Source organism: Meleagris gallopavo, chromosome Z (assembly GCF_905368555.1).
Source record: "Meleagris gallopavo chromosome Z, MGAL_WU_HG_1.1, whole genome shotgun sequence".
In the NCBI taxonomy this organism is placed as follows: Eukaryota; Metazoa; Chordata; class Aves; order Galliformes; family Phasianidae; genus Meleagris; species Meleagris gallopavo.
In genome coordinates this window covers 42,719,320-42,732,949 of record NC_139435.1, presented here as the reverse complement: position 1 = coordinate 42,732,949, position 13,630 = coordinate 42,719,320, and the positions used below count along the sequence as shown (strand labels likewise).

The window sequence follows — 13,630 nt, the reverse complement described above, 5'->3', positions numbered from 1 at the left end:
TTTTCCGATGCAACAAACAGGAGCTGAGGAAATGGCTGCAAGTTGTATCAGAGGATGTTTAGGTTAGACATAAGGAAGAACTTTTTCTCTAGTAGAGCGTTCAAGCACTGGAATGGTCTGCCCAGGGAGGTGGTGCACTCGCCGTTCCTGACAGTGTTCAAGAAGCATCTGGATGAGGAGCTACAAAATATGGTTTAGTTTGTGGTAGCAATGGTATTGAGAAGACAGTTGGACTAAGTGATCTTGCAGGTCCTTTCCAACCTTGTGATTCTGTGATTCTATGATTCTATGAAAACAAGACATTGACTTGCTCTTTTTATGGCTTAGTTAATATGGTTAAAAATGAGAGAAAAATCTAGCAAGTTTTGATTTTATGTTCCTTTTCCTGGGCGTTCTTAGCCTTCCAAACATATTTATTAAGGGACTCCTTCAAGGTTAGGGAACCTTGCCCCATGTTAGCCAAGTCAACTGACATAGGCTAGCCGGGGAGATAAGAGAGATCCCTAGCTTATCTGCATCTCGATCATGACTCACAGGGGTAATTGGCAAGAGTGGTGGGGCCTTGTGACAGAAAGCATTCAATCAAGGATTTTTCACAATCAGTATGTTCCTTCAGGACCCTGAGATGTATATTATCTGGCCACATAAACTTGTACATAAACAAAGTCATTCATCAGTGGATTTCAATTAAGGCATAGATTTAAAAATATTCTTAGTTCCCTCTTCATGATGATTTCAGCTGAGATCTTCATACTAAGTAAATGAAACTTGTATGTCTTTACAATTTTTTCAAATTTCTGCATAATAACAGTCATATATTCCATGTAGAAAATAGATTGTATTATTAAAATGTAAGCATTCTGACTTAGATTTATTAAGTTTAACAAATCCATGTCATACACGTAAATGCATTTCCATTTGCCAAGTTGCAAATATTCAATGGAAAGTTCAATGAAATCTTTGAGCATTAGTTATGTGTAGCACACACATAATCTAAAATGCAGTAAATCAGGTCATATTTGAGTTTTGCCATCGATTTTTAATGATCAACCGAGCTCCATGTATTTATAAGTATTTAACAGCTATGTTTTCTGGTACATTCTGATTTCTGCACTTACTCTTGGGCACTGTAGCCATATTTAGGTGTAAGACTGATAATTGAAAAATACTTTTTTTTATTAGCCTGAGCTGCTTTTATGACTTAGTATTATCCCTCTCTGTCCCTATATTTTGCAGGGAAGTCACAGTCTCTTATAAGTAGTTTCTGTATATATCACAAGGCTAACTGCTAATTCACTGCAGAAGGCTAGCTGTCTCCATTTAATAAAAAAGTCAACCCTGAAATTGATAAGTTTACAAGAGTAGCCATCAAAAAATATCTCAGGCAAGAAACAAATGACTCATTAAAATCATAACTTCACAACTCATTACACTGTTGACTGTACTTCCTCTAGGGATTGTTTTGCCATTTTTGTTTTGCCAACAATGAAATCTTAATTATTTTTTCAGTCTAGAGAGGTATGGAAAAGACTTTGTATCATTTAATATTCTACCAGATGAAACTGATAGATATACAAGTGATAAACAAATGAAGAAATCAATAAGGCAATTTTATTGTTTATCATTTCCTGAAGAGAGGAAAATAATAATAATAAAAACAATAAAATCCACCTCATCTGTTATTTGGAAGTGCAACAAAAAATCCTTTAACTTCTTTTCTTTCTTCCTTTTTTCTTTTCTTTCTTTTTCTTTTTTCTTTTTTTTTTTCTAGCTACTTCATTACTTGTCTCTATTTATATTCTGATTAGATACCTCAATTATTATTATATACATGGATTATAAAATTAATTGTATGATTTTTATTTCTATCTATAAATTTTCTGCTGTGTGTACATATACATGTACATATAATCATACTATTCTGAATAGTGATGCTTTAGGTACATTATACACATCCATGGGGTTCTTCATGCTCAATTGCAAGTGCACAAAATCCCTGTAGCTCTTTTTCCAGTATTTATAAGCATGCAAGATATTTCTGCATCACAAATCCAGAAAAAGTGTTCTGTCTCTTCCAGGAGCCCTAGAAACTTTGAAATTATCATAATCAAATCCATGTATTTCACTTAATTTTAAGAACTTCTGTTACAGCTAGAGTGAGGCCTTGTGATTTACTCTGAAGCAGTTGTCCCTCTGATACTCACAATATTGTGGAATTCAGAATTGAAAGGAAAACAGGAGGAATTTGGCAAAGTTAGATCCAAATATGTTTTCTGGCACATAAAAATTTGGAAATTCAGTGTGAATACTGGTATATTTGGCCTAGTGTCACGATCTGAAGCAGCTTTGGGAAGACATACATAGCGGTAAATAAGAATTTTCTAAATGTCAAAATTTGAGTTTACAGAAGATGATTTTTTTTTTTTTTTTTCTGGCAGTATGTCTTCACTCATTTACTCATGCTTTTAAGCATGAAAGGGGAAAGAGAAACAACCCAATTAAGATAAGGAGAGATAACAAATTTACTATAAATAGTAAAACAATGCAAGACAATCATTAGAAAAAAGAGTTACAATTCATAGATCAAGTAAAATTGGAGAGAGGGAAGTTCTGACTGTGCTGCTTGCTGTGTTGCCGGAACATGGAAGAACTGTTCATCCCTGTCACCTGGAATCCTGATAATACAGGGAACACCAGAGGCTCTTGGGAATAGTAGTTCCTCTTGAAGAGTTGGAACTCACGTAAGACCACTAAAGAGCATGGGACCAGGAGGTACAGTTCCACAATGCACCAACAGCCTGCCACATGATGTCACGGTATGGAATACTCATAAAAGCATGACATCCTTCCAAAATGTTTAAGATCAGAGGAGACAAGGACAAGCTCATCTCTATAGTTTACCACTTCCTAAAGTAGTTTGGCTTACAGGGTTGCAGATTTCCTTCTAGCATTTAATCCATCTCCCAGTTGTCTTGCTCCAATTTATGGGAGGGAGAGGAAGTTCTTTTAATATCTGTATACCCAGCGTGAGATTAAGAAACAATGGTTTAAATGTTGGTCCAACCAGTTTATTACAAATCTTAATTAGGGAGATGGGGAACGGGAGGACGGACACTATTATGAATTAGGGTAATGGGGAAGGGAAGGAGGGTGATAGAAAAGATAGAAAAGAAGAAGCAAGGAATCTCTATAGGAAGCAAGAGGGAGATAGTCACCACCACGGATCCAGCGTGGTTCATAGTTCAGTCATTGATCTTCAGTAGTGATGGGTCATCGGGTAGTGTTGTTCTGTTGACGATGATGACGACAACTATGGCGATGATGGCCCCTTTTCAATAGTTTCAAAGTGGTCGAGTCAGCTCTCTTTGGAGTGACAGCTCAAATCCAAAGTGGTTGAGTCAGCTCTCCTTGGAGTGGCAGTTCTGGCTTTGGGATCTCAGTGGAAACTCCTTTGTTCCTATCTCCCTGGCCTTGCCAGCAGATAAGAGGCAGCAGGGAGGCGCCAACTTGTATCTTGCCTTCACAGGATACAATGGCATCATCCCCCAGTCTCTCATAGCAAGCTGGAGTTATTTAATCACAGGCTAGATCTTCTGCCAGTAAACTGTCCTGAGCACTCTCTTGCAAAGGCAAACAGCTAAAATTGTCCACACAGTGATGTTGATTGGCACACGGCAACACCCATCACTCATCTTCTAGACAAGTCAGTCTTATCGCAAGAAATACCTCAGGAAGCAAGCTTTGAGCCAAAAAACAAAGAAGGATTCTCACACCAGTTTGCCTAGATTGAATTTTACAGTTAGTAATTTCATATCCCATATATCTCAGTGGCACCAGTTCTTCATTGGAGCAGGCACACCCCTTCACCTGTCTTGCATTAAGTCTTTCTTACAAAGTCATCCAAATGTGGGAGTTTATAAGGGAAGACAAAAATCCACATATTAATGATCAAAAAAAGTAATAATAATAAAGGAAATAGGAAAAAAAATCTGAAAACAGCATCAGAAAATTTCAGTCTGTTTGTAAATCTGAAAAAGGGAATTGAAATTGAAAGTAATTGATAATAATAAACTATACTTCCAAGATTTCCTATGAAGTAATTGCTCTGGCATTTTTTACAGATCAGTGGATTTGAAATGCAGTTCCATATCTTTTCCATTCTCTGTGAATAGAAGAGAATACAACTAACAGGCATTGATTTGACAACGAAGGATCAGAGCTGAAATCCTTCTGTAAAAGGCCCCATTAACTGTTGACTAATATCAGGTCTACTGATAGGTGTTGATAGGTGGCCCACACCAAGATCTTATAAATATCATCCTATCTGTAAATAAAAATGAACACATTGGCATTGAAATACCTAAGGAATCAGTATTGAGAAGTGGAACTTTAGCTATTAGATCTCTCAGCTCCATGACGGCTCAGCAAAGACACTCAGCTACTGAATAATAACAGAAAAAACAAACATATTACTTGTCTATTTTTTCCCTACACACTAAACTAGAAATTCTTCAGATAAGAATACACAAGTATTCTTATAAATTCTAAGATGTTCAATAAAAGAATAATGCATTTTTGTATTCAGTTTAGTAACATTAGAATAACACAAATTCATTCAATTTTAACACAGTTACAAAAACAAGTTCAACACTTTTTTATTATTATTATTTTATTTTTCCCTGCTACAAAATGTCATAATATTGTGAATATTATTTATTCTGAAGAATAGGACATATTTATTTATTTATTTACATGACAGTCACATATTAGTAACCCTCAAAAATTGTTTCTTGTTTTTTGGGAAGTTTTAATACAAATTTGCCTTGACTCGTGCTAAAGAATTGTTACTTTATAAAATTAAGTCTTACAAGGAAGAATAGAGAGTACAAATTTTAGTAAGTTGTGACATTTTGAGCATGTTCTTTTAAAATATTCTCTGCTAGAATTTCATGAATAAAAATTGTGCTCCAAAGTTACATGAAGCAATAATATAAATCTTGGTCTGGCAATAATTATGACATAATTTAAACATTTTAAAACAAATATATTGTATAATAGCTCTTATAAATCAGGCCAGATATGATTATATTTGATAATCGTGATATATTAACTTTCTAGATCAACTGTATTTTCCCATCCTTTTTTTTTTTTTAATTTTTTTTTCCAGAAATTACACTCTGTCACATGACTAAGAAAATACTGAATAAGGAGTATATTCTTTATACTCTTTTAATTTGAACTGTTCAAACTTCTTAATCACAAGGACTTATTTACACATTCTCTGGTGAAATATTGACATGAAAATCAAGGAATTCTGAAATGCACAGGAATCACAAGAACAGAAATTCCTTTCAGTTTAACGATAAATAGTGAAGGTCTTTAAAAATATTATTTGTTTGTTTGTTTGTTTGTTTGTTTGATGATAATTCATTTTGCAATAGTTAGAATATTAAAACATGAGAGGGAAATGGACTAATGGATTGCTTAAGTAGTGTCTCTCTGAAAATTCCACAATACATTCCTGTATCTACATTTTAGCATACAAGTTTCTATCAAGATGACAAAGAACAAAATATCATGTTTTATGGAGAGTTACGCAATTTTTTTTAAGCTGAGAATCTAACAATGTTTCTATAGATATAAATGAATTATTGAAAAATATCTGTGTAAAGAGGAGTATACATATTTTTTTACATTAATCTACACATTCTCTAAGATCAGTATCTAGGACATGCAGTTACATAAATGGATATAATCCTGGGACTCATAAATGGAATATTAAATTAGGGAAATACTTTTTATGCAGGAGATATCTTCTTTTGATTTTGTCAAATCAAGTTTCCCCAAAATTTAAATGTATACAAGCAGACTACATATTAAATATTTAAAAGAGAATAGTTTTCATAGCGTCAAAGCAGAGATTAAACATTTGTTTAATTGACTTACTGAATATTTTTTATTTATAGGAAAGCAACTAGAATGCTATAAAAAGATAAAGATTTTTAAAACAGAATGAATTGCAGAAGTTCAAATGTAAAAACACATTTCCCAGTGTAACAGCATTTTCGGCCATGAAAGTGTGAAAGACAAAACTGTGTTGTTTTTTTGTTTGCTTCGTATCTCCTTTCTGGTGATCTAAGTGATTGGTGTTGCTATGCCACAATTCTTCTTAAATAGTTAAGTAGAAGTGGGACAAGAGTCTTTTTCGGGTGTGCAGCTTGAAGGACCTGATCACTGTAAAAGTGATCATGCTTGTGCATGGCAATGAAGGCACCACTCCCTGCTCGCTTATCTGTTGGTCCAGGTATGTCACACTAACAGAGAGAAAAGAAGAAGAAAAAAAGCCCTGAGAAACAGGGGATAAAAGGCTCTCTCCAAACTAAGCACTTTGGCGAAGAACTCCCAAAGAAACCTTCCACAGAAAATTCCTCAAGGGGAAAAAGCTTCCTGGCATTCTCCCTTTCCCAGGACGAGTTCCTGATATCTCTGGACCTACTATGATCTATGCTGGAGCCACGTTGGTGACAATCTCTCCTGCTTTCTACAAGGACTCCTTTCTTTTATCTCTTTTCTATCTCCTATCTTTCCTTTCCCATATGCCTAAGAAACTAGGATTTCTAATAAACTGGTAGAGCTAACTTTTGACCCTTTGTGTCTTAGTCTCGCTGTCAGGGATACATATACTAAAAGAACCTCCTCTCCCTCCTATAAACTGGAGCGAGACAAAAAACTATGGATTATTATTGATCCTAGCTTTACATGCTACAAATGCAGACTAACATGTTGTATAATAACACTCAAAATAGAAAATAAGTGTTTCAATTCACTCAAAAGTTAAGTAAAGAGCATGTAAAAAATATTTAGGATGAAACAATTTACACAGCTTTATTGAATTGTTCTGAATAGTGTTAGAGCTAGCTATGATATCCTTTTGTCTTCTTACAACAAATATTAAAATCTGCTTTCTACATCCACTCTGGTTTATATTTGCTCCTGTGGTATCGTGTATGAAATTAGAAAGGACATCAATATTGGATTCTAGATCAGGATTTTCATCAAACTGAACAGCCTAATGAGAGACAGTGGCAATAAGACATTTCTGTGTGCATGAAATTTTCTAGGCATCCTCTACCCATGGACAAAATTACATCCTCAGACAAAATCCAAAATGATGAGATGTAAACAACATTTTATCTGATCAAAATAAAAAAATCAGAAAATCAAAGATAAGAAGTAAAAATTCAAGCTTCACACACAACAGGGTCTTCTCATGCATCATCCTAAACCTAGACTATAGGAAAAGAGAACAGTGCTTATGTAGGAATGAATTTCATTAAGAATGAAAAAACTTCCCAAATTTAGTTGGGATTTACTTTCAGCCTTGGATTATTGTCATAATATCTGCCAAAAAGGGGTATACCTGCAAGCTAAGTGAAGTTCTTCGTTTCTAATAAATGATATAGTTTGCTAACAATCATTGTGATCATCAGATAAAAGTGAGCAGTAATAGCTAAGAGTGATGCAAATCTTGCAATAAGCTGACAACTTTCTAAAATACTTTCTTTTGGTAAGAAATACAAGCTGTGAAGAACAAGAAACTTACTAGCAGAAATCTATTAGAAGGACATTCATTCTAGCCTTTCAATGGGGGAAAAAAAGATCCTTTTTTTATACATATGTCATGGTTTTATGATTTCTGCTATCAGTATTCCACATCATAACATAATGTAATGTACTGGGAGTTAAAGAGTTAATGCTCCCATTTCGAGTATCTGTCCCAGAAGAAGAAAAAAAAACAGGACTGTTTGCTGTTCTGCTACCATTTTCCACTCTGAGGGAAAGATCAAAAACCATTTGTAGGTCACAAGACATCCCTTTTAATCTTCTGGCTCGTCTCTGCTCCCAGCCATATTGCCTTAACTTGCTTAGAGTAAGGCCTTCAGCTTTTGGACACTCTCTATAATTTTATTTGATTTGTTAGCTTCAATACAATTATACTGTTGTATATTGTATTATAGTGTGTTATCTTGCATTCTGATATGTTATTTAGTAAATTGGTTTGTTTCTCCTCAGATCATTGCCACCTTTTTTTTTTCCTTAGGCCCATCTCTCAACACTTTCACCTTTTTTCCTTTTTTCCCTATCCCAGGGCATGGGTCCATGTGTCCTCCTGCCCCACTAGTCATGGAGTCTGTCCAAAGCAGCTTGTGAACAGTTGATAATATAGTAGAAGTGGCTATTTATCCCTCACAATTCTTTACAATATTTTGCAAAAATCTTAAGTGAAAGTGTGGCCTGCATTCTAAGAATACTGAAGAATATATTAATTACATAAATATTTGACTCAGACTTGAGTTTTCCAACACATACAACTTGTGTAGACAACTTCCTCACAGATCTTTATAGTATGTTGGTGATGAAAAATCTGAAGAAATAATCATGGCTTAACTCTTTGAATCACTGTCAGTAAATTGACCTTCTGATAGACTATGTCAGTTACCTTTGAGAAAGTTTCCCTTGAAATACATAAATAATGACTAAATGAGTTTCAAAGCTTTTTAAATATGAGATGCAAAATCTGATTCACTCACTCACTCATTCACCAAAACTACTAGCAACACAGAAGCTTAAGGGGCAAAGATGCCATGGAAACTTCTTTTAACTTTCTAAATATTACTTGTTCCAAGTGACTGTTAAAATCACTTTTAGATTTGTTTAGAATATTATTTAAAATATTCTAAATAGAATATTTAAAATTATTTTTTAGAATACCTGCTACCATTGTGAAATATGAGATTCTTGTATATTAAATACTGTGACAAATGAAAAAATAAATGTAGTTTATTATTGACTTCAAAAGCAGTAATTGCTTCCATCATTGATACTGAGGTTCAGAGTATATTAAAACAGGGTAGACTTTCCTAAAAAATTAACCTTGTTCTACATCTGAGGCCCCTAAAGTAGCTGATTAGCTCACACTCCTTAGAAGTGTGTTTGCCTGACTGAAGCATTTATATAGCTTTTCTCTTGTTTTGCCTGGATCAATAGTCCCAGGAAAATTCTATGATTTTTTATGTCTATTAAGAAAGCTCTGCACGTTGACTCTGATGTAGGAAAAACTGCTTACATTGGGTAAGTTAATAGATATCTGTTCTTTATTTACTTGTTCCAGAAATTCCCTCAGAAATATTCTTTCAATTCCTCAACTTTTAGGAAGAAAAACTTCAGTATTTTCTTGCTAACTGAGATAGACTTATAACTTTCAGAATCAGATGCCATGTGGGACTTTTCAATCTTTACTCAGGAATTTAATGGATATTCTCATGAGTGAGGAGTTCTGTTTTGTTTTAGTTTCAGGATGAAGGATTATATAGAAGTATTTCCTAAGTTGGCAATTCTTAATGGCTAGGACATTTTCAACCTCTGTTATATAAACACTCTGAGAATCAGTGGGAAGATATGAAGACATTGATTGGATTTCTATGGCATTCAGTAGTGCAAAAATATTTAACCACAACATTTAATTCATGAGAGCCATGCAATGTTAAAGTGGCAGGTCACAATTTGTTTTAATGTCCCATAAACATGTAAGTATGTCTCCTTTATGTAGAAATTAATCACTTGCTGCAAGTCTTATCTTCCCCAGTTATTCAAAACCCACCATTCTAGTTATCTCTGATTAAAATGTTTATTTCTCCTTACAGTTTACCTGAACACAATGTTCCTGCTAAATTCACCATTCTAGTACAATAAGATTAGACTTCAGATACAACAAACGCAAAAGATAGTTTCATCTAACTAGATACAGGCCTTACTTCAGACAATAGTGACCCATTTGAAAACTGAGATTTACTACTTTGAAAGACCTTTTATCTTTTTAGGTCTTAGACCGGATTCTGTTTTGTAAGATAGTTCTAAATACAGATAATGTTAGTAGAAGAAATACTTTCTAGTCCTGAAATAATCTGGTGAGGACCAATTGTCAGGGTGGAGGTTGGTCACAAGCAGTGTCCCACAATGGTCGGTCTTGGGACTGGTGCTCTTCAACATCTTTATCAGTGACAAAGATGATGGCATTCAAATGCTCCCTCAGCAAGTTTGCAGATGACACCAAGCTGAGCGGTGCAGCTGATGTATCGGAAGGAAGGGAAGCCATCCGGAAGGACCTGGAACAGGCTGGAGAAGTTGGGCCATGAAAGCCTAATGAGGTTCAATGAGACCAAGTATAGGGTGCTGCACTTGGGTTGGGTCAGTCCCAAGAATTTATATAGTATAGGTGAAGAACCCCTTGAAAACAGCCCTGTGGAGAAGGACTTGGGGATCCTGGTAGACAAGAAGCGGGACATAAGTCAGCAGTGTGCGACTGCAGACTGGAAGGCCAACTATGTTCTGGGTTGTATTAAAAGAGGAGTGGACAGCAGGGAGAGGGAGGTGATTGTCCCCCTCTACTCAGGTCTTGTGAGGCCCCATCTGGGGTACTGTATCCAGGCCTGGGGCTCCCAGTACAGGAAGGGCGTGGAGTTCTTGGAACGGGTCCAGAGAAGGTCTACTAAGATAATCAGAGCATTTGAGAACCTCTCCTATGAAAAGGTTGAGGGAACTGGATTTGTTTAGCCTGAAGAAGAGAAGGCTCTGGGTAGATCTCATTGTGGCCTTCCAGTATTTGAAGGGAGCATATAAACAGGAGGGGGAATGGTTTTAAACTAAAACAGGGGAGGTTTAGGTTAGATATTAGGAGGAAGTTTTTCACTCAGAGGGTAGTGACACACAGCAATATGTTGCCCAAGGAGGCTGTGGATGCCCCATCCCTGGAGGATGAATGTAACTCCAGGCAACCTGGTTTAGTGGTTGGCAACTCTGCACATAACAGGATGGTTCAAACTGATGATCTTTGAGGTCTTTTTCAACCCAGGCCATTCCATGATTCTATGAATTGTATTTTTTTATATATTAAAGGTAAAAGATGATGCAACTATCAAACACATGGCTGAAAAATAGCATAATTTTATATATTTTTTTAGAACTGACAAGCCAACAGATATGATTTCTAATCTCACAATCACTCTCTGCCCCTTCTGTTTTCAAACTAGATTCTGTGTTCAGTTCTTACTCAAAGCCAAAAGTTCTGCATCTTTTTCTCAGTTTCACTTGTCACTTTCTTCCTTAGAATTATTTTTCTTGTACTTTGCTGCTGTATAAATGGAAGTTTATAATAGTGTAAACTCTAGTTTTCATCTGTTTTGTTTAAGTTTAGAACAGTTTTCTTAAAATTGAGATGAATTATTTCTAACCCAGCATTTATCTGATTCTGATACTCTTCTGAGATGCAAAGGGGAATCTCACCTGAGAGAAATACATGAACACCTCTTATTGGATAGTTTTCCCTTAAGTATACAGCTTTTTTAACTTTTGTGTGTGTAACTTTTTAGTATTTCAGTCTTTTTAATGTCTTAACACACTTCATTTGACCTTTCTATGGGTAAGAAGCCTTAATTGTCAATTACTTGGATGTAGAATATGTGCCTTGTAAAATGATCAGCTGAATTTATCCCTGATGAGGCTTTTATCAGAAGTTAAAATTATCTTCCGTTAAGTAATCTGTATAGGTAATATACTTAGCTTAGTCAATCAAAGTAAAGTATTTTTTTTTATGTGTGTTAGTTTAGATTTTTTTTTTTAAAATACACGTAGCTAGTAGTTATTAGGTCTAAACATGCAAAGATAGATTGAATTTGAAATTGACATAAGTGATAACATTAGCTAAATGGCATAATGCATTGTAAGTGAAGAAGCTGGGAATGCATATATTATTATCAACTTTTATGTAGTTTATATTGCAACACAGTTAAAGGTAATCATAGAGCATAATAAAGTTTGTGGGATTCTCTTCATACAGAGTGGGAAGCTTATCTTCTTGACAGCTCAGAATTTTTTAAAATGAAGCAAAAGTAACCTGACAGCCCGATAGCTACCCAGTGCCATGTTGAAATACTTAAGCATCTCTTAATAAATTATCTGTTGAGATGGGTATTTTTTAAATGGTATGATCCTCAAAATTCACTGTAAGAATATTCAGCTATTTTTTGCCACACATTTGAACTTTTGTGGGTTTTTTTTCCCAGTCACTTTTAACTGATTTCATTTTAATTTATTTATTTGCTATCTTTTTACTAACTTTACTGATTTTGCTATTTCAAATGTCTTAATTTTAATGATATTGCCAACATTGTGAGGCTAAGGAAATATCAAAGTTCATGTTCTTAAAACACATCCTTAACAGGCAGATGACAGGATAAGGAGCTAATGTTCATTTGATATTATTATGTATTTATATCAGTGCTCACAGGGGAAGCCAGTATATATTTCACCTCCAGAAGTAAAGAAAATCATTTCATACTACCTAAAATATATCTGAAGTGCATAACAATAAAAATCTTCTGGAAATGCAGGCAATCTGCATGGAAGAAAGTGTCTCTGGTGAAGTTAATGTCTTTATCCAAGAATCACATTACAGGGTTATAATCCTATTAAACACTGTCTAAGAGAAGAGAACTCAGGTGAACCTGAGTTCACCAAACTGTAAATACATCACTCTAATGAATAATATTTCTTGGCATGATTTCTGAAGAAAAGCATTGTTCATTACTTGGGAGAAGAGTGTGAGGAAACACCACTGTACTGTCATGTATATGACTTGAATATTAATGTTAGAGGAAAACTAAAGCAATGAATGTTCAAAATGCAAAATATCCTCAGTTGCTTCAAGAAAATTGTGATCAGCAGGTCAAGGGAGGTAATTCTGCCCCTCTACTCTGTTCTCATAAGACCCCATCTTGAGTACTGTGTTCAGTTCTGGAGCCCTCAGAACAAGAAAGACAAAGAGTTAATGGAATAGATCAAGAGGAGGGCCATCAAGATTATCAGAGGGCTGGAGCACTTCCCCTTTGAGGACATACTTTACAAGAGTTGCTAGGTATTACCTAAAGAATTTTGAAGCAAATACATGTTAATTTTTTTTTTTTTTTTTTTTTTGTATTAGAATTTTGTAAATTTCAATATTTTTCATTCTTTTTTAGGTGCTGGTGGTTGGTCTCCACTTGTGTCTAATAAATATCAATGGCTTCAGATTGACCTTGGTGAAAGAACTGAGATAACTGCTGTTGCTACTCAAGGTGGTTATGGAAGCTCTGACTGGGTAACAAACTACCTTCTAATGTTCAGTGATAGTGGACGAAACTGGAAACAATATCATCAAGAGGAAAGCATTTGGGTATGTTACTTCAATAATGAGAATTAGATTTCTCCAGAAGACATAAAATTTTGGAGATGTGTAGCAAGCAAGGCAGTGGAATATAAAGAACTACAATGAAAATTTTGAAACAATTAGATGCATGAAAAATTCTAGCTTTTGACAAGATAATGAGCACTGAAAAGCAAACAAACTTAAAAATTCATTTTTAATTTCATTTTTTAAATGAAATAATATGATTCAAGAATGTATTCTGAAGACTAGAGTATTACTGCAAAATCTCCTTTTTTTTCTTCTGTGTATGATAAAATTGTTTTCCTAAAATATTGATTGTATTGATTCCATATCAAACTTGCTTTTTCATTGAAAAAAAAAAAGATA

The 13,630-nt window shown here is 34.7% G+C and overlaps 1 protein-coding gene and 1 pseudogene across 2 annotated transcripts in view; one reads left to right on the top strand and one right to left on the bottom strand.

Annotated features, from left to right (window-relative positions):
* LOC146542229 (uncharacterized) overlaps nt 1-13,630 on the bottom strand; it is a 417,733-nt pseudogene that overhangs the window by 153,299 nt on the left and 250,804 nt on the right.
* LOC104915132 (contactin-associated protein-like 4) overlaps nt 1-13,630 on the top strand; it is a 212,022-nt gene that overhangs the window by 61,556 nt on the left and 136,836 nt on the right. For both annotated transcript variants that reach the window (XR_014880595.1, XM_085213872.1), the window contains exon 3: nt 13,077-13,270. Coding sequence is in view for 1 of the 2 variants with exons in the window: in XM_085213872.1 (XP_085069998.1) it covers nt 13,077-13,270 (194 nt within the window). In the remaining variant the exon portion in view is untranslated. The remainder of the gene's footprint in view (nt 1-13,076; nt 13,271-13,630) is intronic.